Source organism: Panulirus ornatus, chromosome 7, assembly GCF_036320965.1.
Source record: "Panulirus ornatus isolate Po-2019 chromosome 7, ASM3632096v1, whole genome shotgun sequence".
NCBI classification, from domain to species: Eukaryota; Metazoa; Arthropoda; class Malacostraca; order Decapoda; family Palinuridae; genus Panulirus; species Panulirus ornatus.
The window spans coordinates 4664527-4689213 of NC_092230.1; the positions used below are offsets into that span (position 1 = coordinate 4664527).

At 39.4% G+C, this 24687-nt stretch overlaps 1 protein-coding gene across 12 annotated transcripts in view; it reads right to left on the minus strand.

Moving 5' to 3' along the window:
• Positions 1–4220: 4220 nt before the first annotated feature.
• Prp39 (pre-mRNA processing factor 39) overlaps positions 4221–24687 on the minus strand; it is a 126081-nt gene continuing 105614 nt past the window's right edge. For 9 of the 12 annotated variants that reach the window (XM_071663172.1, XM_071663175.1, XM_071663173.1 and 6 more), the window contains 4 exons: positions 20321–20380; positions 19489–19670; positions 15440–15571; positions 4221–13646 (listed from right to left, as the gene is read on the minus strand). In XM_071663172.1, coding sequence (XP_071519273.1) covers positions 13382–13646; positions 15440–15571; positions 19489–19670; positions 20321–20380 — 639 coding nt within the window. In that variant the 3' untranslated portion in view covers positions 4221–13381. The remainder of the gene's footprint in view (positions 13647–15439; positions 15572–19488; positions 19671–20320; positions 20381–24687) is intronic. The other 3 variants (XM_071663180.1, XM_071663179.1, XM_071663177.1) reach the window with 1 other exon arrangement.

Sequence of the window (24687 nt, forward strand, 5' to 3'; positions counted from 1 at the left end):
CTGATAAAGTACTCAGCTTTTAAAGGTTTCGGTGAATTACATCAATTTCACTAATAACTGACGCCTGAATTAGGCTAATGACTGATGACCTGCCACGGAATTCGACGAATGGGAGGGGCAACAACGATGGTTTGTTTGTTCATCAGCCTCACCCCGATTCGCTGGGTCACCCAGATGTTGGTCATGTTGCTTTGCTCTCTGACCTGACCTGGCGCAACACAATAACTGAAGCAAGAATATGGGTATGAAGTTACTTATTTGAAAATTTATGGAAGAAAATGGTCCCTTTAATGCTTGGGTCATCTAAATATTACTCTTCTTACAGTACAATAATCAACAAAAATATATTCTAAGTTCAAAATCATATCGGGCCTTTGCTATTTACATACATATGCATTACCAAAGAAAAAAATCCATGTATGGGGAAAGAGTCCTAATCATTTTAGGATCTTCCATCTATCCACCAGCCTTACACTAAAACAATCTACGTTATGGTGTTTTGTACAAGATACTCTGATCTTGGTAGTTGATTTGGTGGAATTTGTAAAACACTAGAATCTAATTGTTAAAGTGCTTTTTTCCTTGAAATAAAATACACAAAATCTTACAACTATTTACAGAGAACTATGCATTTTGGCATCCTTATCAATATATCTATAAACTTTAAAGCATCTATAGTTATATATTTTGGCTTTTTAAAGTTCATCTGTTAGTTTACAGATATTATATATAGATAATTCTATTTCTTCACCTTTTCTAATTCATATTTGACCCTGAGATTTATGGCATTACTTTAATACATGTTCCATGGTGACACTACAATTACCAGTGTCACATACTTCATTTGATCATAGGTCAATGTAATCCTAAAAAATCTCAGAATGGTAATTCCTGTTGAAAAATGCCTTTCTTTAACACTATCCTGCATAGTTTATCTATTTTTTGGTATTTACGTTCTTTCTAGCTTGCCTTTTCTACACAACTCCTTATTCTGCTCAAGGTATACCAGGTAGATAGATTGATAGAGCACCTTTAGCCCCATTACATCTGAACTAGCATGTTCAGGACACCAGCACAATTATTCTACACTAATGCTTTGAATGGAATCTTACAATTCAATGTTGGACTTTTTGAATTATAAATGCATTGCAACATAGTGTGATATGGCTTGAAAAACATTCCGGAAACTGGAGTAGACTGTAAATTTGAGGACATTGTTCACTTGATTCAAGTGCAGCTTTAATATCATACAGGTCTGCTATAGATTCTTATAAAAAAAAAGAAAAAAAAGCCAAGCCTAAACATTCTCCACCTTTTGAGCTATCAGCACATATCATTTATTCTTTTTTGCAAAATCATGCTCATGGGGTTACTTATCATTACTGCAATCAAAGTTGCTTCTTGATTTCCTCCTGTCTCCACAAAGTTTGGTCTCAGGATTCATCCTGGAAGGAGACCAGAAAAACCTATATTTTGAACAAGCCCATTATACCTTCATCTTAATATTATTATTATTTTGCTTTGTCGCTGTCTCCCACATTTGCAAGGTAGCGCAAGGAAACAGACGAAAGAAATGGCCCAACCCACCCCCATACACATGTATATACATAAACGTCCCCACACGCAAATATACATACCCATACATCTCAATGTACACTTTTTTTTTTTTTTTTTTTTTTTATACTTTGTCGCTGTCTCCCGCGTTTGCGAGGTAGCGCAAGGAAACAGACGAAAGAAATGGCCCAACCCCCCCCCCATACACATGTACATACACACGTCCACACACGCAAATATACATACCTACACAGCTTTCCATGGTTTACCCCAGACGCTTCACATGCCTTGCTTCAATCCACTGACAGCACGTCAACCCCTGTATACCACATGACTCCAATTCACTCTATTTCTTGCCCTCCTTTCACCCTCCTGCATGTTCAGGCCCCGATCACACAAAATCTTTTTCACTCCATCTTTCCACCTCCAATTTGGTCTCCCTCTTCTCCTCGTTCCCTCCACCTCCGACACATATATCCTCTTGGTCAATCTCTCCTCACTCATTCTCTCCATGTGCCCAAACCATTTCAAAACACCCTCTTCTGCTCTCTCGACCACGCTCTTTTTATTTCCACACATCTCTCTTACCCTTACGTTACTTACTCGATCAAACCACCTCACACCACACATTGTCCTCAAACATCTCATTTCCAGCACATCCATCCTCCTGCGCACATCTCTATCCATAGCCCACGCCTCGCAACCATACAGCATTGTTGGAACCACTATTCCCTCAAACATACCCATTTTTGCTTTCCGAGATAATGTTCTCGACTTCCACACATTTTTCAAGGCTCCCAAAATTTTCGCCCCCTCCCCCACCCTATGATCCACTTCCGCTTCCATGGTTCCATCCGCTGACAGATCCACTCCCAGATATCTAAAACACTTCACTTCCTCCAGTTTTTCTCCATTCAAACTCACCTCCCAATTGACTTGACCCTCACCCCTACTGTACCTAATAACCTTGCTCTTATTCACATTTACTCTCAACTTTCTTCTTCCACACACTTTACCAAACTCAGTCACCAGCTTCTGCAGTTTCTCACATGAATCAGCCACCAGCGCTGTATCATCAGCGAACAACAATTGACTCACTTCCCAAGCTCTCTCATCCCCAACAGACTTCATACTTGCCCCTCTTTCCAGGACTCTTGCATTTACCTCCTTTACAACCCCATCCATAAACAAATTAAACAACCATGGAGACATCACACACCCCTGCCGCAAACCTACATTCACTGAGAACCAATCACTTTCCTCTCTTCCTACACGTACACATGCCTTACATCCTCGATAAAAACTTTTCACTGCTTCTAACAACTTGCCTCCCACACCATATATTCTTAATACCTTCCACAGAGCATCTCTATCAACTCTATCATATGCCTCAATGTACACATATATATATATACACACACAGACATATACATATATACACATGCACACAATTCACACCATCTGCCTTTATTCACTCCCATTGCCATTTTCTACCTATATCTCTGATGCCTGTTCCAACTAGGACTCCCTCAAAGGGGTGGCCATAATAATAGTCTCTCTATAGCTAATGAACTTCAGTGCCGCTTCATAGCCTTTAGTGACTCGCCCTTAACTGGCCACTGGTAAAGGGCAACTGTAGCGGTGTTTGCAATGGGTTCTACTAAATATTCCTACTGACCACTTCTACTTAATGCTCCTGCCTACTACTTTACCTAATTCTCCTACCTAAATGTTCCTACCTACAAATTCTATCTACTGTTCCTTCCATTTTGCCAAAAGGCAGGGCTAGTGCATAGTGCTCACCACAGGAAAATTCAGTTATGAAGAATGATCTGTGTGAGTTCAAGTGTTGTAAAGTGTTATGTATAAGGAGAGATTGTGTGTATGACAGAATGCCAGTAGTCCATGTGAGGGTGAAGCATAAAGAAAAGATAGCTATCTGGGTCAGAGAAGTGCAACTTGACAACTGCTGAAGTACTGGCTAACTATGCAGCAGTCACTAACCCTCCCAATACCCAGGCAGGTAGTACTGGTAATATACCTCCCTGGTCATTGGCTGCCTACCAATTACTACATACTTTCATTCACAGTATTCTTTTATTCTTTACATTAAAAGGTTTAGAGAGCTTCGGTTGATCAAAAACCTTCATTTCCATCCTCTCAGCAGCAAAAACATACTTGTTGGGAAAGTTAAAAGGTATAAATTTAAGTACAAAGTTCTTTCAATCTTAAATTCATAGGGAGCTCGCTGAAATTTGCATAGATTTTCAACTTGGGAGAACCTGAATGTTCCTATGCATATTCTAGTGCAAAGGTTATGTGCAATGATTACAATTTTCAAGATATTAGTGACTGACATATATCTTGCAACCACAGTCCAGTTTTAATCTACACAATGAATAATATTATCTTAGCAAGGTTTTTCAATCTGCTCCTAATGAATAACAAGATACCTTCAAAATGTTTAGCAATTTTGTCAGTTATAAAAGGTTTTTAATTTTTGGAGTCCAAATTCACAGTCAGAAAAAAAAAACCTATATATTTTGCCTTCTCTTGATGTGAAAAGAGATCCCCTTCAGTAACATAAGTGAAAATACTAATCATTTACTCGATCTTGTAAATCCTGTATTACTGTAGTTTTTTGTTAAGAGAAATCAAAAGCAGAGTCATTTGCCCAATTAGTAATCTTATTAAGAACAGCTTGTCAGCATCTCACAGCAACTTCAGATTATTACAATGGATAGCCAAATCATCAACAAGAAGGGATAATTCAACATCCCATGGGCTTGTGTATTTCTTTAAGAATTACAGCAATGAAGTAGGTAACACTAACATGCTGACCCATGTTACAGGTTTTTCCAATAGAAATTCTAAAAATTACTCTCTTATGACCCTCACCTTTAATTTTCTGTCTTTCAAAAACTGTTGAATACATCTTAATAACCTAACTTGAAGGCACATTTTGTAGAAGTGCCTTATGATACCATATTTTCCTCCTAGTAGTTACAATAGTCATCACCATGTGACTAGCAATGCCCCCCTCACATGCCTCTAATGATAGAAAAAAATATGCCTCTTTTTCTCATACCAGTCTGCCATTTCCTGTCTTAGAAAGGTAATGCTAGGAACAGCTGAAGACAGTCTGCACCCATTCTCTAGCTGTCATGTGCAACAATCTGAAACCACACAAACCTTTCCATGGTTTCCTCCAGCCACCTCACATGTCCTGATTCAGTTCACCGACAGCATTTCGTTCCCTTTGTACCACACTGCTCCTCTTCACTCTATCCCATGCATGACCACTCAAAATATTTTTCACCCCATCCTCCCATCTCTAGTTTGTCTCCACCTTTTCCCCTCAACTTCCATGACGTATGTTGTCTTCATCAGCCTCTCCTCACTCATTCTCTCCATATGTCCAAACCATTTCAGTGCCCCCTCTTCAGCTCTCTCTTATTGCTACAACCCTCTTTTACTCTCTTACTACTTACTCGGTCAAACCATCAAACACCAACTATTGTCTTCAAAACACTTCACCTCTATCTCCACCTTCCTCCTTATCAACAGTCCCATGCCTCATATTCATACATCACTGGGACCACAATATCCTCAAACATACCCATTTTCACCATCCAAGGTAATGAACTTTCTTTCCACACATTTCTCAATGCTCCAAGAAACTATGCCCTCTTACCTAATCCATTACTTCTAAGGTTCTATTCACTGCCATGTCCATTTCCAGGTATCTAAAACACTTCTAAATTTTCTCTATTCAAACTCACACCTCAACTAACCTGACCCTCAGCTCTACTAATCCTAATAACCTTGCTTTTATTCAGTTACTCTTAACTTCCTCCTTTCACACACACTACCAAACTCACTCACCAACTTCTACTTTTTCTCACTAGAATTTCTCACCAGTGCTGTGTCATTAGCAAACAATAATGACTTGCTTCCCAGGTGCTCCCTCACCCCTTACAGACTACATTTTTGCTCCTCTTTCCAAGGTCCTTGCATTTAACTCCTGCACCATCCCATAAACAAATTAAACAGCCATGGTAAACTACACACTCTCCTCTCTTTCTACTTGTACACACTACACAAGAGTATAAAAAAGTACAATATGTAACTTTTCCAAATTACAAAGGCTTTGCTAAATAAAAAAATACTACTGCATTGCAAATCTTTTCTGAAAGTCATTTGAATAAAGGATACCTTCCAACAACATGGAAGTATATTAGACATCCATATTAGGTTAAACAAATGTAATAAACATTCTATGAAAACTTAAGGAAAATGTTTTAACATATCACATACATAGGAGGTTAAAAAGATGTAATGTACATCCTACAAAAGCATCAGGAAGATGTTTCAACATATCTCAGTTAATTTCTTTTTAACCTGAAGCAACTAAATCAGTGTCTGATACAGATAATTTCACTTCCTTTGTAGGACACTGCTCGTTCTAGCCCTCTTCTTGAAGTTTGGAGAAGAAAGAACTTGGTTGAAAAGTAATCTAATCCTTTCCCATGCCTAAATAATCAAGGTGCTGAATTAATGTAAATGACCCTTATGTGGTAGCTAATACACTTGCTTAAAGTTTCTCATCAGTGTCTAGCATCATCATATATACTAGGTAGTTCCAAGAAATTAAAATGAGAGCCCTTCCCCCAATCTATACAAATATGAGAATCATATTCACTGAAGTTTTCAGCATAACAATATTTCCATAAATATGTGGAAAGCTATCAAAAGCAGTGAGGATCTTTATCAAGAGAGTACTGGGTGTGAGCAAGTAGGATGAGTGGATAGCAAGTTGTTCCAGGTGAAAGTGGGCCCTCTGATGGGGTGATGTATGTTAGGGTTTTGGCGAGATGAACAAATTTGTGGTCTGTTAGGGGTAAGGGGTAAGAGGGGCCAGGGAGACGAGTCATTTTTTTTTTCTCTGTCTGATGCTACCACACTGGTGGCAGATCAGGCAAAAAGCAGTAGAAGTTAGTTTCTAAGTTTGGGAGTGTGAAAAGAAAAAAGTTAAAAACAAGGTTATCAGGTTTAGCAGAAAAACAATTAGTCAGTTTAGGCAAAAGTTTTGAATGGAGAGTCTGGGGAGGTGAAACATTCTTGATACCTGGGAATGGACATAATTAGAAACATAACAGAGAGAGCTGAATTTAACAAGCCAAAGGTTCAGGGCTCACTGAGGAATGTGTGGAAAAAGGGCAGAGATGGGTATGTTAGTCCAGGTAGTGGTGTATGGATGTGCCCAAGATGACAGGGCAGTACAGGACGAATGTGTTGGAAATGAAATGCTGGAGGGTAATATGAGGTGTGAGGAGGGCTGATCAAAGGCATAAGGTATACAAAGGAATTCAAACAGCAATTGACAACTGGGTTCTTTTGGGGCTGCTTAGGACTGGATGATATCAGAAACTCAGATTTGTGTGATGAGTAAAAAGACGTACAGACGATTCAAAGAAAAAACCTGCAAACTGTTCATTACACTAAGGAGTCACAAATAGTTATAATCATAAATTTGTAGCAAAACATTTATTATGTATTCTTAAATGTATTTATAGAACCACTTTCAACCACTTAAATGCTCCATATGTTAACAATCCTGAAGAAAAAATACAGTGTCTCATTTGAGAGAAAACATTTGTATGTATTACTACATATGAAATCAGATAAATCAATCCTGAAGTAGCTTGCTAGACCAAGATTACTGAAATCTTTGATTCATTTTGAAACTTGTAATAGATAACTTCTTATCCATTTTTCCTAACTATACTAATCTATGTTATTCAGTTAGCTGTCTTGCTAAAGCGGGACACGGTGATCAAGCACAAGTATGAAAAAAAGTCAGCCCTCATAGGAATTGTCTCTAACCTGGAAATCATTTTGGTAGCTTGATGCTGTACCATCTCCAATCTACCTTTTTTCAAGTAGTATTTAAGATGGGGATGCACCAATGAATGGTAATTGTGGATGATTTTCCCAGCTCTTAAACTTCAAAAATCCTATGAACCTAAGAACTTTGCTCTTATTACTGCTTCTGAGCAGTTTACTTAGCCTTAGGTCTATATATTTATTCATCTATATCTCTGATGACTGTTCCCACCTGGAACTTCCTTAAGGGAGTGGCCACAGCAATAGTGTCTCCATGACTAGTGAACTCCCGTGCTGCTTCTTAGCCTTTATGCCTCGACCTTAACAGACCACTGGCAGAGGTCAACTCTAGTAGTTTACAGAGGCTCCTACCTAATGTTCCTACTGATTACCTCTACCTAATGCTCCTGCCTAATATTCGTACCTACTACTTCTACCTAACGCTCCAGCATAAAAGTTCCTATCTACTACCTCTATCTATTGCTCTTATCGTTTTGCCAAAAAGTCAGGACTAGCACATAGTGCTCACCATATGAAATTCTAGTAACAAAGAATAAGCTGTGCGAGTAAAGTATTGTCAGGTGTTATGCATGACCAAGATATTATATAATTGTGAAACAGAATGCTACTTATCCACATGTAGGTGAGGCAGAAAGAACACAGCTACCTGGGTCAGAGGAGTGCAACTTGACATCCACTGAAATACTGGCTCACTACACAGCCGTTACTAACCCTCCCAATACCCAGGCAGATAATGCTGGTAATAAACCTCCTTGGTTGCTGGCTGCCTCCCAACAACTACCTACTAGGTCACCAGAGATTATTGCTTTTTATCACAGCCTTTTCTCTCTATCACTTAAAAGTTACCCATATAACATGACTGGGAAAGTTACAGCCCTCATTTATGCCTTTCATCAGTTAGTGGCTAATTAGTACTTAATGGATGGGTGGGTTGGGTTGCATAATTGGCTATGTTACAGGTTAGGTTAGGCGAGATTGGGTCAGGCTAGGCTAGGCTTGAGAAAGAAAGAAAGGGGCATGGTGGTGGTGGTGCTAACCCTAACCTTCTACTTGTATGGAATGCAGTGCACAGTTTTGGAATTCATGGTACATGAAGTGTTCTTGGCATGTTAGCAGACAGAATGGAACAAGCAATGGTAAGTGTAAAAATGTGAGATGGCAAAAGAGAAAACTAAAGGTACTATAGTTTTGGAAAATGGGTCAAGAGAAAACCCAGAGGATATATGCTAATGGAAAAAAAAAATATTTAAGAATAGGATGGAGGACACAGAATGAGATAAAGAAAGACATTCTGAGAAAGAAAATTATGGTTGAGGAACCAGGAACATGTCAGGGAATACAGCATAATAGTAAAGTATAAATATATGGAGATGGCAGTCCAGACACTGCCATGGCCAACCCAAGAGGGCAAACAGGGAATCATAGGTAGATACTATAACCTAAACAGAACTGCTTATCACAATCTGGAGATTGTATGTGAAGTAAACAAGTGCTACAACAGTAATGTAAGGTTTGTAGCAAGAGCTTGAGGCAAATCTAAATTTGTAGCAAACCCTACTTCCTCACTAGATGCCTGCTTCATAAATATTTAAACAAGATGAGTAATATGTACCTAGAAACTCATCAATATAATTCAAGATGCAGTCAACCAGGGATGATATGAGCACTACACACAATTTCTTTAAGATACTACTTTTCCACACCAGGAGGAATTACATTAGTCACAAAGCAATCATATCTATCACAGTGTACTGTGATGTACTGTACTAGAAAGAAATATCGCCTAACTGGCTCACACTGGCCTGTGACAGTTTTTGAAATATCCAAAACCCAAATTATATGTAAAGAGTTTATTACAAAAAAAAAAAAATCACATTTCTTCATTTACAAATAATGCTAATCAGCTGCTACTGTTGATTTTTATTTCTCAAGATCTGAGTACGGTTTCCTTATAAGACAAGTTATGATTTTCAAGTCTTTGTCAACCAAGACTGAAATTTATGCAAACAGCAGAAGTCTACTATCCCCTTTAAAATCAATGTTTGACAATATATCTTAAATATCAACCTTGTAATTTACATTTGGTTCAGACCTTCCTGAGACTGCACATTGTTTTATAATAAATGATCAATGATCACTGAACAAATCTACAATTATAAAACCCTAGCCAAGTGCATTTTGCTTCTATGCAAATTGTAGAAGTGGATAAATATAGTCCTACCATTTCCACCACTCTAGAATTAGAGGGATCATTTAGGCTGGACTGACTACAGAATATTTTACACAATGAACTGTTAAGAACTTCATCTAAGGTTCAAATCAAAATCTTCATCTAATGTGAGATTACGTATCAAACAGTACATTAAAATCACAGCATTGTCGACCTTTGTACAGATGTCCACCTAATAAATTCTTTTAAAATACAGGTAGTGAGAAGGTCCAAGAAATACAATGCTAACAAGTGATAATTTATGAAGCATCCTATGTAATTAATTCATTAACAAGAAATAACCTCCTACACATGATGGAAGCAACTGTTTAGAACAGGGTGGCAATGACTAGTTCAATATACACTCAATAACTTATCACAAGGCATGACTCAGCTCAGCCATTGAAACATAACCCAGGTTTACATCAATCCAACAGGGTTTTACTTGCATGACCAAATTTACTCCTTACATAGCAACCATCTCAACACTTAACTGAAGTTGTTACAGAGCGTATTTCAAACATACTTCCAAGCTGATAATAAAAATAATCATATTCTTTTTCATACTCATTCACTGTTTGTGAGGTTGTGCTAAGAAATGACAAACAGCCTTATTTGCTCACATTTACTCCTTGTCATGCATAATACACTAAAGCCTGATCCCCCATCCACAACCATGCCTTATAGATATTTCCGTGATTCCCCCTGGCTGCTTCATATGCCCTGATTCATCCCAGTGACAACCCATTGTCTCCTATATACCACACTGCTCTATTCTATGAATGCCTCACTCTCTCCTGCCTGTTTATGCCATAAAAACTCCAAGCCTCTTCAATCTTCCACCTCCTCCTCAGTTTCTTCCTTCATTTCCAAATTTCTAAATAATTTAAGCACACCCCCTTCAGTTGTCGCATACATACTTCCCTAACAACTTAACCTCTCTCTTACTCTTATCATTTCTTATTCAATCTTCCTCACACCACATATTATCCTCAAACATGTAATTTCCAAATAAGCTATCTTATGTTCATGCTTATCTAGGGTCCATGCTTTGCATCAACAAAATTCTGCTGGAACTACTAGAATCAAACTTGCCCAACTTTATCCTGACAGTTACCCCTCTTTCTACATATTCCTCAATACATCCATGATCTTGCTCCCTTACCCATCCTATGGCTTCGGCTTCCTTTAGCTTCCATTTGCTGCTAAGTCCACCCTACTCCCTCCTGATTTTCTCCATTCAAACTCACACTCCAAATAAACTGTCTTTCCACTGCTAAACCTGATAACCTGCTAATCAATTATCCTCATTCTGCTCATCATTATCCTTTCAGACACTCCTAGAATTAGAGACCAAGCTTCTGCAGTTTCTCACTTGAATCTACCACCAGTCTTGTGCAAACAACTGACTAACCATCCAACTCCCCACCTTCAATAGACTACAAACCTGTCCTCTCCAAGAGCCTTGAACTCACATCCCTCTACAACCAATCCATAAACAAATCAAACATACATGGAAACATCACACTCCCACTACAAACTGCTTCACTTAAAACCACACACCTCTTTCTACTAACACTTTACTCTCTTGCAAAAGACTCTTCACTACTTCCCACAACTTTTCTCCCACATCACTTATTCGTGACAACTTCCACATAGCACCTCTATGAACGTTATCATAAGCTTTCTCCAGATCCGTAAATGCCAAAGACATATCCTTATTTCTCTCTCTCATACATATCTGCCATTTCCTGAGATAACCAGAGGAAGAAATGGCCTTATTTGCTCATATCCACTCTCTAGCTGTCATGTCTAAAAGACAAAATACTTATTTCTTTTAATATTTCTCACAGATTCTTCACAACAAACACCTGATCCATACATCCTCTTACCAAAGCCTAAAGCCAAACTGATCCTGCATAATCTGATGTTCTGTGCATACCACTATCATCTCAATCACCACTATCCCATACAGCTTACCAACTATCTACATCTTTTTCTGATGCCCATTCCCTCCAGGAATTTCTATCACCTTAAAAATAATGATGATAATGCAGATAGTGCCCAACTTACGATTTTCCTACTCTATGATGATGTGATAAGAATTCAATAGAAACCGTACTTTGAATTTTCATCTTTTCCTGGGCCAGTGATATGCTGCACAGTGGCAGCGAGCCACAGCTTCCAGTCAGCCACAGGATCACAAGTGTAAACAACTGTATTAAGAGTATTAAACATATTTTTGACTTATGGTATGTTCAACTTGCAATGGGTTTACTGGAACGTAACCCCACATAAGTTGGAGACAATCTGCAATAATACTAATAATAAACCACGGAAAGGTCTGTGGGAACTAGTTGTGGATAGGCAGCTGAGGTTTTTGGGTAGTACATGAAAGCTAGAGAATGAATGTGCGCCAATGTGGCCCTTCTTCATCTGTTTCTGGTACTACCTCGCTAACAAGGGATACTGTGATAATGAAAAAAAAAATAACAGGATTAAAAATTCATTTTAATGCCACCTACCTTGTTCATAAAGACTGCAAACAAACAAGTAATATACTGCCTAATTTAAATTAAAATATCAAGTAATGGATTGATATATCCCCGTTATTTGCTGAATCCAAGGTAAATACACAATTACACTCATCAAAACAAACTGAACCCTAGAAAATTGAATTGCTAATTGACAAATTTACTGACATGCAACACAAAGTGCTACCTTAAATTAATGAACACTTTGGCCCCAGGCAGACACTGGCATGTAATGCCACTCACACTATTAAAATAATTCATAACTTTTACTCACAAAACATTCACTTACCTATCTTGCAAATGCTAACATACACAAACACAGGATACTAAAGTCATCTCTTAATGTTGTTTTGCCACCAGCCTCACTAACGTACTTTGCTGCTTTGTTAACATTATGAAGAGAAAAAATTTCTTTCTAAAAAACGTTGTGCATAAAAGGGGATGGAACGGAAATATTTAATACTCTACTCAAAATTTTAAGAAACTGGAAAAGCACTCCCCTTCCAATACTACATATTCATAAGAGGTTTCTGATGTTTACATAACTTAAATCATAAATTTTCCTTTCAATACAAATACTTTCAGTTACAGTATCTCATTCATTTATGAAAAACATGGAATACAAGACCCATCAAATGTGCAGCTTTCATGTGCTAATAACCATGTACAAAAATAAATTTTATATTTAGTCACAGAGAATTCATTAAAAATAGAACAACATATCTAAGACGTTTCCCCTGACATCTGGTGTGGACACATTTCCACAAAACAAGCTGCAAAATTCTTTCAACAGTATACAGAAGCTGACAAACACAACCACTCCTTATTGCCTTTTAATGCAACATATTCAGTACCTAAGCCTTCTGGCTCTGTAGTCTGTTGTTTGCATTCAAACAATTCAATATTACAAACTTCAAAACATAATGCACTACTCCATGCACCCACAAACACCAGTATCATTGTATGAATTACGTCAAGAGGAAAATGAAATATAAACGTTCAGATGATGAATCAACATGAACTATAAGAAGGTAATTTAATACCTGCAGTCATTTAAGATTTTAACAAAATACTTCATACAATTGCTGAAAGTACATATAACTGCAGCAACAATTTAAATATGTACGAATCAATCAGCTGAAAAAATAAAACATGAAATAACATGTCCATTTCATTTTTATCTCTGACCATAATAATTACCATATGTTCCCCAACCCTGCTGGCCATATCCATAGCCTCCCTGCTGTGTGGGATATCCCCATCCTTGGTAATGAGATGCACCATAACCATGAGTATAGCCTTGGTTATAACCTCCATATCCTGACTGCTGGTAACCTTGGTAGTTAGCAACCATTGCTTGGTTTGTGGTATTTGTGGTACCATTCATGGGTCCTGGGCTAGACTTCTCCTGACTGCTACGTTTTTCTCTACGTGATTCAACCCTGAAAAAGAAATGCAGTGTTAAAGCAGCATATCTTATCTTTTCAAAGATTTCTTAAAATAAAAAAAAAAAATAAAGCTTGTTAGCTTGTTATGCAACCCCTAAACCCTAGGGAGTCACCAACTGGAGAGGACAGGATGGAGTGAAAAAGATTTTGAATACTCAGGGGCAAGAACATGCAGGTGATTGAAAAGCATGCATTAAAAAGAGGGAATTGGAGTAATGTAGTATACAGGGGATGACATGCTGTTAATGGGTTGAATCTGGGCATAAGAAGAAGCAGGGATAAACTGTAGAAAGGTCTGTGGGGACCAGCTGTGGATAAGGAGCTACAGTTTTGATGCATTACACTCAACAGCTAAAGAATAGATGTGAATTAAAGATGTCTTTTCTTCAACTGTTCCTGATGCTACTTTCCTAATGCAGGAAATATCGAACAAAGAAGGTGAATAATGTTAAAAGAAAAAAAGAGAACAAAAGGGAACATCAGTGGAAGGGGCAAAAGGGAAAGTAATAACTGGTAGTGATGAAGTGGAGAGGATGTGAACTGAGTATTTTGAAGGACTGCTACATGTGTCTGGTGAAGAGAGAAGAGGTGGTGAAAGCATTATACAAAATGAAATGTGGCAAGGTGGCTGGAGTGGATGGTATTACAAATGAATTAAGAAAGGGATTGACTGGGTGGTAAGGATTTCTAATGTTTGTAGGGATCATGGCAAGGTTCCTGAGGATTTGCAAAATGAATGCATAGTGGCACTGTATAAAGGAAAGGGGAATAAACTGCAGAGGTGTAAGTTTGTTGAGTATACCTGGTATGTTGAATGGTAGGATAGTGATAGAGAGGGTGAAAACATGTATAAGCCATCAGATTGGGGAAGATCAGTGTTGTTTCAAAGAGGGAGAGGATGTGTGGATCAGATGTTGGAAAAGCTTAAGAGAAACAAATATATTTCTGTGTGGCATTTATAGATCTGGAGAAAGCATGTGATAAGGTGGATAAAGATACCTTGTGGAAGGTGTAAGTATATACGGCATGGGAAGAAAGCAGCTACAAGCAGAGAAAAGTTCTTCTGAAGGATGTAGGACATGAGTACGTGTAGAAAGAGACGAAGTAAATGGTTCAAAGTGAAGGTTGATCTGCAGCAGGAGTTGGTGATGTCACCATGGTTGCTCAGTTTGTTTATGGATGAGGTTTGTGAGAGAGGTAAATTCAGGAGTTTTGGAGAGAGGAATCAGTATGCAGAATGTGGGGGATGAGAGGGCATGGGAACTGTCAGTTGTTTGCTGATGATACAGTACTGGTGATCAATTCTGGTGAGAAACTGGAGATAGTGGTGACTGAGTTTAGAAGTGTGTGTAAAAGAATGAAGTTGAGAGTAAATGTGAATAAAAGTAAGGTCATCAGCATTAGCAAGGTTGAGGACTTGTTATTTTGGATGTAAGTCTGAATGGAGAAAACTTGGAGGACATGAAGAACTTTAGATACCTGGAAGTGGACATGGCAATGAATGGAACCTTGGAACTGTTCTTATTCCACTAAACACATGACCATTTACATGCTACACCATGTTTTATCAAACACAAGCAGTGGCATATATAGAACAAACAGTTCTTTATCCAACACACTCTAAAATAAAACATAATACAAAAAAACTTGGAAAAGGTGTGCTCTTTCACTAAATCACACACCTTTGACACCACATCAGTTACCATCAATTTAGCACACTGCATCACAGATATGTGTTAACCAAAATGATGAAGCTATATCTCTTATAAGAATAAAAAATTACTTACACAGCAATGCCACCACCAGCTACTTCTCCTTGTTTGCTAGTGTTGCTGCCTGTGTCAATCTCTGCCAACGCAGAGTCCATTTGTCGCATTTCTTCTTGAACCTGACGCAAAATCCTCAGACCTTCACTCACACTGCAAATACAATAAATGCTACATACACAGAAGATAAACATCCATTGCAAATACAATAAATGCTGCATATACAGATAATGGGTACTCTGAACTAAAGAAAAAACAAAAATATACAAAAACAATACGGCTTTCATATAAATCCCCCGACGACACGGCGGAGAATATCATCCATGCATCTCCTGTGAGTCAAAGATAATTTAGAGGGTGAGGGGAGGGGTCTGGATATCCATCCCACCCTTATCAATACTTTCGAAAAGAAGGCTAAGAAAGGCCATTATAGGATTTCTACTTGAATTCTAAATTACTTGTTCCCAACACTACCTTGCTGGGGGAGAAAGAATACTTCCCACGTATTCCCTGCGTGTTGTAGAAGGCGACTAAAAGGGGAGGGAGCAGGTGGCTGGAAATCCTCCCCTCTCGTTTTTTTCAATTTTCCAAAAGAAGGAACAGAGAAGGGGGCCAGGTGAGGATATTCCCTCAAAGGCCCAGTCCTCTGTTCTTAATGCTACCTCACTAATGTGGGAAATGGCAAATAGTATGAAAGAAAGAAAAGAAAGATATATATATTTATTTAATTATCTATTTTGCTTTGTCACTGTCTCCCACATTAGCTAGGTAGTGCAAGGAAACGGACGAAAGAATGGCCCAACCCACCCACATACACATGTATATAAATACACATCCACACACACAAATATTCATACCTATACATCTCAACGTCTACATATATATACACACATAGACATATACATATATACACATGTACATAATTCATACTGTCTGCCTTCATTCATTCCCATCGCCACACATGAAATAACAACCCCCTTCCCCCTCATATGCGTGAGGTAGCGCTAGGAAAAGACAACAAAGGCCACATTCATTCACACACAGTCTCCAGCTGTTATGTAATAATGCACGAAACCACAGCTCCCTTTCCACATCCAGGCCCCACAGAACTTTCCATGGTTTACCCCAGACGCTTCACACGCCCTGGTTCAATCCATTGACAGCACGTCAACCCTGGTATACCACATCATTCCAATTCACTCTGTTCCTTGCATGCCTTTCACCCTCCATAGTTCCATCCGCTGCCAAATCCACTCCCAGATATCTTAAACACTTTACTTCCTCCAGTTTTTCTCCATTCAAACTTACCTCCCAACTGACTTGTCCCTCAACCCTACTGTACCTAATAACCTTGCTCTTATTCACATTTACTCTCAGCTTTCTTCTTTCACATACTTTACCAAACTCAGTCACCAGCTTCTGCAGTTTCTCACCCGAATCAGCCACCAGTGCTGTATCATCAGCGAACAAATGACTCACTTAAAAAGCTCTCTCATCCATAACAGACTGCATAACTGCCCCTCTTTCCAAAACTCTTGCATTCACCTCCCAAACAACCACATCCATAAACAAATTAAACAACCATGGAGACATTACGCACCCCTGCAGCAAACCTACATTCACTGAGAACCAATCACTTCACTCTCTTCCTACACGTACACATGCCTTACATCCTCGATAAAAACTTTTCATTCCTTCCAACAACTTGCTTCCCACTCCATATATTCTTAATACCTTCCACAGAGCATCTCTATCAACTCTATCACATGCCTTCTCCAGATCCATAAATGCTACATACAAATCCATTTGCTTTTCTAAGTATTTCTCACATACATTCTTCAAAGCAAACACCTGATCCACACATCCTCTACCACTTCTGAAACAACACTGCTCTTCCCCAATCTGATGCTCTGTACATGTCTTCACCCTCTAAATCAATACCCTCCCATAAAATCTGCCAGAAATACTCAACAAACTTCTTTCTTTTTCTTTTAAACTATCCGCCATTTCCCGCATTAGCAAGGTAGCGTTAAGAACAGAGGACTGGGCCTTTGTGGAATATCCTCACCTGGCCCCCCTCTGTTCCTTCTTTTGGAAAATTAAAAAAAAGAAAAAAAAAAAACGAGAGGGGAGGATTTCCAGCCTCCTGCTCCCTCCCCTTTTAGTCGCCTTCTACGACACGCAGGGAATACGTGGGAAGTATTCTTCATCCCCTATCCCCAGGGATAAAACTTATACCTCTGTAATTTGAGCACTCACTTTTATCCCCTTTGCGTTTGTACAATGGCACTATGCAAGCATTCTGCCAATCCTCAGGCACCTCACCATGAGTCATACATTAAATAACCTTACCAACCAGTCAACAATACAGTCACCCCCTTTCTTAATAAATTCCACTGCAATACCATCCAAATCCGCTGCCTTGCCGGCTTTCATCTTCCAAAAAGCTTTTACTACCTCTTCTCTGTTTACCAAATCATTCTCCCTAACCCTCACACTTTGGACACCACCTCAACCAAAACACCCTATATCTGCCACTCTATCATCAAACACATTCAACAAACCTGTGTATTTACATAGATGCACATGTACATATTCACAATTGCTTGCCTTCATCCATTCTCAATGCCATCCTGCACTACAGGAAACAGCATTGCCACCCTCCATGGCAGCAAGGTAGCACAAGGAAAATGGACAGAAAGGCCACATTCATTCCCAACATTCAGTCTCTAGCTAGCATGTGTAATGCACCAAAACCTTGGCTCCCTATACAGGCCCCACAAATCTCTCCATAGTTTACCCCAAACATTTCATGTGCCCTAGTTCGATCCACTGAAAACACATTGACACCAGTATACCACATCATTCCAATTCATTCTATTCAGTGAATGCCTTTCACCCTCCTGCATGTTGTCACTGATTGTTCAAAATCTTTTTCACTCCATCCTTCCATCTCCAATTTGGTCCCCCAGCTCTCCTTGTTACTTCCACTTCTGACACATAGTCAACCTTTCCTCACTTACTCTCTTTTGGATATAAATAAGCTAAAAGAGGCAGCTCGTGGGGTCTGATCACTAATCACTATCTTGACAAGGTACGGTGAAGATTTGTAAAGGTTTTTAAAATGGAGGAAACAGTGTCGGGGAGAACACAGTGGAGCGAGTAAGGGAGCTTGGAATGGAGACTTGTGTGAAGAAATCCCTGGAAAGATTGAGGGTAGAATGGCAATAGGTGGGAGTAAATGAAGTGAGGGGAGTGGATGAGGAATGGGTCGTATTTAGGGAAGCAGTGATGGCATGTACAAAAGATGCATGCAGCATGTGAAAGGTGGGATGAAGAAGTAAAGCTGCTACTGAAAGAGAAAAGACTGGTGTCACTTACAGGAAAGGAGGGCAAACAATTGGTTGTGAGATGTATAAGAGAGAGCAGAAGGGGATCGTGAGGAAGATGCAGAGGTTGAGAAAGAGGGCAAATGAGAGTTGGGGTGAGAGAGTACCATTAAACTTTAGGGGGAATGAAAAAGATGTTTTGGAAGGAGGTAAATAAAATAAAAGACACGAGAATAGATAGAAACATCGGTGAAGGTGGCAATAGGGGAAGTGATAAGAGGTAGAGAAGGAGAGGAGATGGAGTGAGTATTTTGAAGAATTGTTATATGTGTTTGATAACAGAGTGGCAAATGTAGGGTGTTTGGGTCAGGGTGGTATGCAAAGTGTTAGAATCATGGAGAGAGGGTTTGGTGAAGAAAGAAGAGGTGATGAAAGCCTTTTGGAAGATGAAATTTGGGAAGGCAGTGGGAGAACATGGTGTTGCAACTGAATTTATTATGAAAGGGAGTGACTGTGTTGTTGATTGGTTGGTAAGGACATTCAATGTATGTATGGATCATGGTGAAAAGCCTGAGGATTGGCAGAATGCAGGTATAGGTGAGTGTTCAAACCTAATGAGGTATAAGTTTGTTGAGTATACCTGGCAAATTGTATGGGAGGGTATTGACTGAGAGGGTGAAGGCTGTACAGAGTATCAGATTGGGGAGGAGCAGTGTGCTTTCAGAAGTACCAGTCTCTCACCTGTTTGTGTCCTGGCCACACTCAGACATAAAATGAAATAATCTATGAGCAAACATGAGTCTGCTTCCTGGCTGCTGGCAGTACTCTATGCCTTCTTTAAGTGCTTGTGTTGCTTCTTGAAATCTTGGTGGCTGACAGATGAGAACTTGGTCTACCAATGCAAGCAAAACATTGGAATTTTCCTGATGGAAAAGAATGACAAAATTAGAAAAAGATAAACCACATTCACCTGCTTCTACAAACATGTTTTTATGCATAACAATGAGGTACACTAAGATGATTAACAATAACATGCTAAAAAACAAATACTAACATTTCACTCAATTTAAGGCCTACCATATCGATGATTCCAAATGGGAAAAGGGTATACCATGCCTAACACTCCTTCTATAACTGTACTTGTACATTCTTGTTTGTCCCTGAGATGTATGAATGCCTCAAAAAAGTTTGAGACCCACCATTGTAAAGTCTCTCTTGTCCTTATCCACTCATGCTATTAGTTATAATCCACTCTACCTTCATCCCAATTATTCTTTAAAATTCTTACCAAATCAAATTCTTGATCATCTCACTATGTCACTGTAAGATATATATGTAACTATCAAATTAACCCATATTGCATCAAACAAAAATCACTTCAATCACTATATATGAGTTTACTTACCTATCTATAACTATCAAATTTTAGGTCTTAAAATACTTTTCACCAAATATCAACACATTACGAGAATTTTGTGATAACATGCAGTTTAATTTGACATAGTTTTTCAGGTTACCCTTTTCAATATAATAAAGGTTATGCATTATATGTGACACAAATACATGGCCTTACCTTATTATATTCATGAGCCTCTTTAAGAATTTCAACTGCCTTTTCAGGGTTCCCACAGAACTGTAAACAAAAAAAATTACAATTTCATTCTTTGCTGACACAAGAAAGCCACCAAAAAGAATTATGAAAAAGTTCAAAGAACCAATTCCATTTTATTCTATTACTAAGACCAGTAAAAATCAAGATAGGCAGACAATAAAACGTACAAAATACACGATGTTCAATCTCTCTCGCCCTGTGAACAAATAGGTGCTCCCACTCCCATGGCAACCAGTTCAGGTTTCTCTGATGGATGTACATTGCGTGATATGGCTGTTCATATATTATGCAAACACTCCTTGTTACTGAGCAATTCTATGATGATGAATGGGCCAGTTCTTTAGCACATGAATCTTTGTGGAAGAGCTCCAATGTCCCACTCTCATAAAAACTATGCGAGTTTCCCTAATGGGATGAGTGCATGTATTAAGTACACATCTGCACAGAGGTGATCTGCCTCCATATACACCATTTTAGAGGGGCTTCCCGCATAAGGCCAATTTCAAGAGTTACCTTTTGTGTAAACATTTGAAAATTTGGATATAACTATGTCAATACTAAATTCTAGCATTGTGGCAGATTTGAGGAAAAATTTAATTTTTCAAACATTTATTTCCATCCTACCTGATGTTCCTACTGACTACTTCTATCTAATGCTTTTACCAACTAACCTCTACCTAATGCTCTAGCCTAAATGTTCCTATCTACTACTTATATCTATTGCTCCTACCACTATGCCAAAAAGCAGGGCTAGCACATAGTGCTCACTGCAGGAAAAACTAATGTTATGAAGAATGAGCTGTTTAAGTTCTGTCAAGTGTTATGTATGACAAGGAAAGATTGTGCATTTGTGGACACAATGCCACTAGTCCACATGTTAGCGAGGCAAACAAAAGTCTGCATCAAAGCTGGGCCTTAATTGCAATACAGAGAGGATTATGAAAGGGAAAAACAAGAGACACAGGAAAGTCTATACAAAATCTGGAGGATGTGAAAAGCCTCTCTTAAAATTTGCCAAGTCATAGATATTGGGAAGACAGGAGGGTAAGAGATATCTACCTTAATCAAAGGAACATACTGACACTGGAGAGAAAACAATTTTCTAATATTTTTTTTTTTTTTGCTTTGTCGCTATCTCCCGCGTTTGCGAAGTAGCGCAAGGAAACAGACATACGTCCACACACGCAAATATACATACCTACACAGCTTTCCATGGTTTACCCCAGACGCTTCACATGCCCTGATTCAATCCATTGACAGCACGTCAACCCCGGTATACCACATCGATCCAATTCACTCTATTCCTTGCCCTCCTTTCACCCTCCTGCATGTTCAGGCCCTGATCACACAAAATCTTTTTCACTCCATCTTTCCACCTAAAATTTGGTCTCCCACTTCTCCTCGTTCCCTCCACCTCCGACACATATATCCTCTTGGTCAATCTCTCCTCACTCATTCTCTCCATGCGCCCAAACCACTTCAAAACACCCTCTTCCGCTCTCCCAACCACGCTCTTTTTATTTCCACACATCTCTCTTACCCTCACGTTACTTACTCGATCAAACCACCTCACACCACACATTGTCCTCAAACATCTCATTTCCAGCACATCCATCCTCCTGCGCACATCTCTATCCATAGCCCACGCCTCGCAACCATACAACATTGTTGGAACCACCATTCCCTCAAACATACCCACCCTTGCTTTCCGAGATAATGTTCTCGACTTCCACACATTTTTCAAGGCTCCCAAAATTTTCGCCCCCTCCCCCACCCTACGATCCACTTCCGCTTCCATGGTTCCATCCGCTGACAGATCCACTCCCAGATATCTAAAACACTTCACTTCCTCCAGTTTTTCTCCATTCAAACTCACCTCCCAATTGACTTGACCCTCACCCCTACTGTACCTAATAACCTTGCTCTTATTCACATTTACTCTCAACTTTCTTCTTCCACACACTTTACCAAACTCAGTCACCAGCTTCTGCAGTTTCTCACATGAATCAGCCACCAGCGCTGCATCATCAGCGAACAACAACTGACCCACTTCCCAAGCTCTCCCATCCCCAACAGACTTCATACTTGCCCCTCTTTCCAGGACTCTTGCATTCACCTCCCTCACAACCCCATCCACAAACAAATTAAACAACCATGGAGACATCACACATCCCCGCCGCAAACCTACATTCACTGAGAACCAATCACTTTCCTCTCTTCCTACACGTACACATGCCTTACATCCTCGATAAAAACTTTTCACTGCTTCTAACAACCCTCCTCCCACACCATATACCCTTAATACCTTCCACAGAGCATCTCTATCAACTCCATCATATGCCCTCTCCAGATCCACAAATGCTACATACAAATCCATTTGCTTTTCTAAGTATTTCTCACATACATTCTTCAAAGCAAACACCTGATCCACACATCCTCTACCACTTCTGAAACCGCACTGCTCTTCCCCAATCTGATGCTCTGTACATGCCTTCACCCTCTCAATCAATACCCTCCCATATAATTTACCAGGAATACTCAACAAACTTATACCTCTGTAATTTGAGCACTCACTCTTATCCCCTTTGCCTTTGTACAATGGCACTATGCACGCATTCCGCCAATCCTCAGGCACCTCACCATGAGTCATACATACATTAAATAACCTTACCAACCAGTCAACAATACAGTCACCCCCTTTTTTAATAAATTCCACTGCAATACCATCCAAACCTGCTGCCTTGCCGGCTTTCATCTTCCGCAAAGCTTTTACTACCTCTTCTCTGTTTACCAAATCATTTTCCCTAACCCTCTCACACCACACATTGTCCTCAAACATCTCATTTCCAGCACATCCATCCTCCTGCGCACAACTCTATCCATAGCCCACGCCTCGCAACCATACAACATTGTTGGAACCACTATTCCTTCAAACATACCCATTTTTGCTTTCGGAGATAATGTTCTCGACTTCCACACATTCTTCAAGGCTCCCAGGATTTTCGCCCCCTCCCCCACCCTATGATCCACTTCCGCTTCTATGATTCCATCTGCTGCCAGATCCACTCCCAGATATCTAAAGCACTTTACTTCCTCCAGTTTTTCTCCATTCAAACTTACCTCCCAATTGACTTGACCCTCAACCCTACTGTACCTAATAACCTTGCTCTTATTCACATTTACTCTTAACTTTCTTCTTTCACACACTTTACCAAACTCAGTCACCAGCTTCTGCAGTTTCTCATATGAATCAGCCACCAGCGCTGTATCATCAGCGAACAACAACTGACTCACTTCCCAAGCTCTCTCATCCCCAACAGACTTCATACTTGCCCCTCTTTCCAAAACTCTTGCATTTACCTCCCTAACAACCCCATCCATAAACAAATTAAACAACCATGGAGACATCACACACCCCTGCCGCAAACCTACATTCACTGAGAACCAATCACTTTCCTCTCTTCCTACACGTACACATGCCTTACATCCTCGATAAAAACTTTTCACTGCTTCTAACAACTTGCCTCCCACACCATATATTCTTAATACCTTCCACAGAGCATCTCTATCAACTCTATCATATGCCTTCTCCAGATCCATAAATGCTACCTAATAAGGGTAAAATTTACTTCAAACATACAAATCATAAGGAATCATATCTAGGAACATCTAAAGCCCCAGACCCACTAGAACTTTTGGGCTATCATAAGACACTGATCATATCAGCACAGAAAAGATTGCCACCAAACTACCAGCAAGAGTAAAATGAACACTTATAACAAGTTGAAATGGAAATAAATTTAACTCTAAATATATTAAAAATAACAGAATCAAAAATTCCTGGTAAATTATATGGGAGGGTATTGATTGAGAGGGTGGAGGCATGTACAGAGCATCAGATTGGGGAAGAGCAGTGTGGTCTCAGAAGTGGCAGAGGATGTGTGGATCAGATGTTTGCTTTGAAGAATGTATGTGAGAAATACTTAGAAAAGCAAATGGATTTGTATGTAGCATTTATGGATCTGGAGAAGGCATATGATAGAGTTGACAGAGATGTTCTGTGGAAGGTACTAAGAATATATGGTGTGAGAGGCAAGTTGTTGGAAGCAGTGAAAAGTTTTTATCGAGGATGTAAGGCATGTGTACGTGAAGGAAGAGAGGAAAGTGACTGGTTCTCGGTGAATGTAGGTTTGCGGCAGGGGTGTGTGATGTCTCCATGGTTGTTTAATTTGTTAATGGATGGGGTTGTTAGGGAGGTGAATGCAAGAGTTTTGGAAAGAGGGGCAAGTATGAAGTCTGTTGGGGATGAGAGAGCTTGGGAAGTGAGT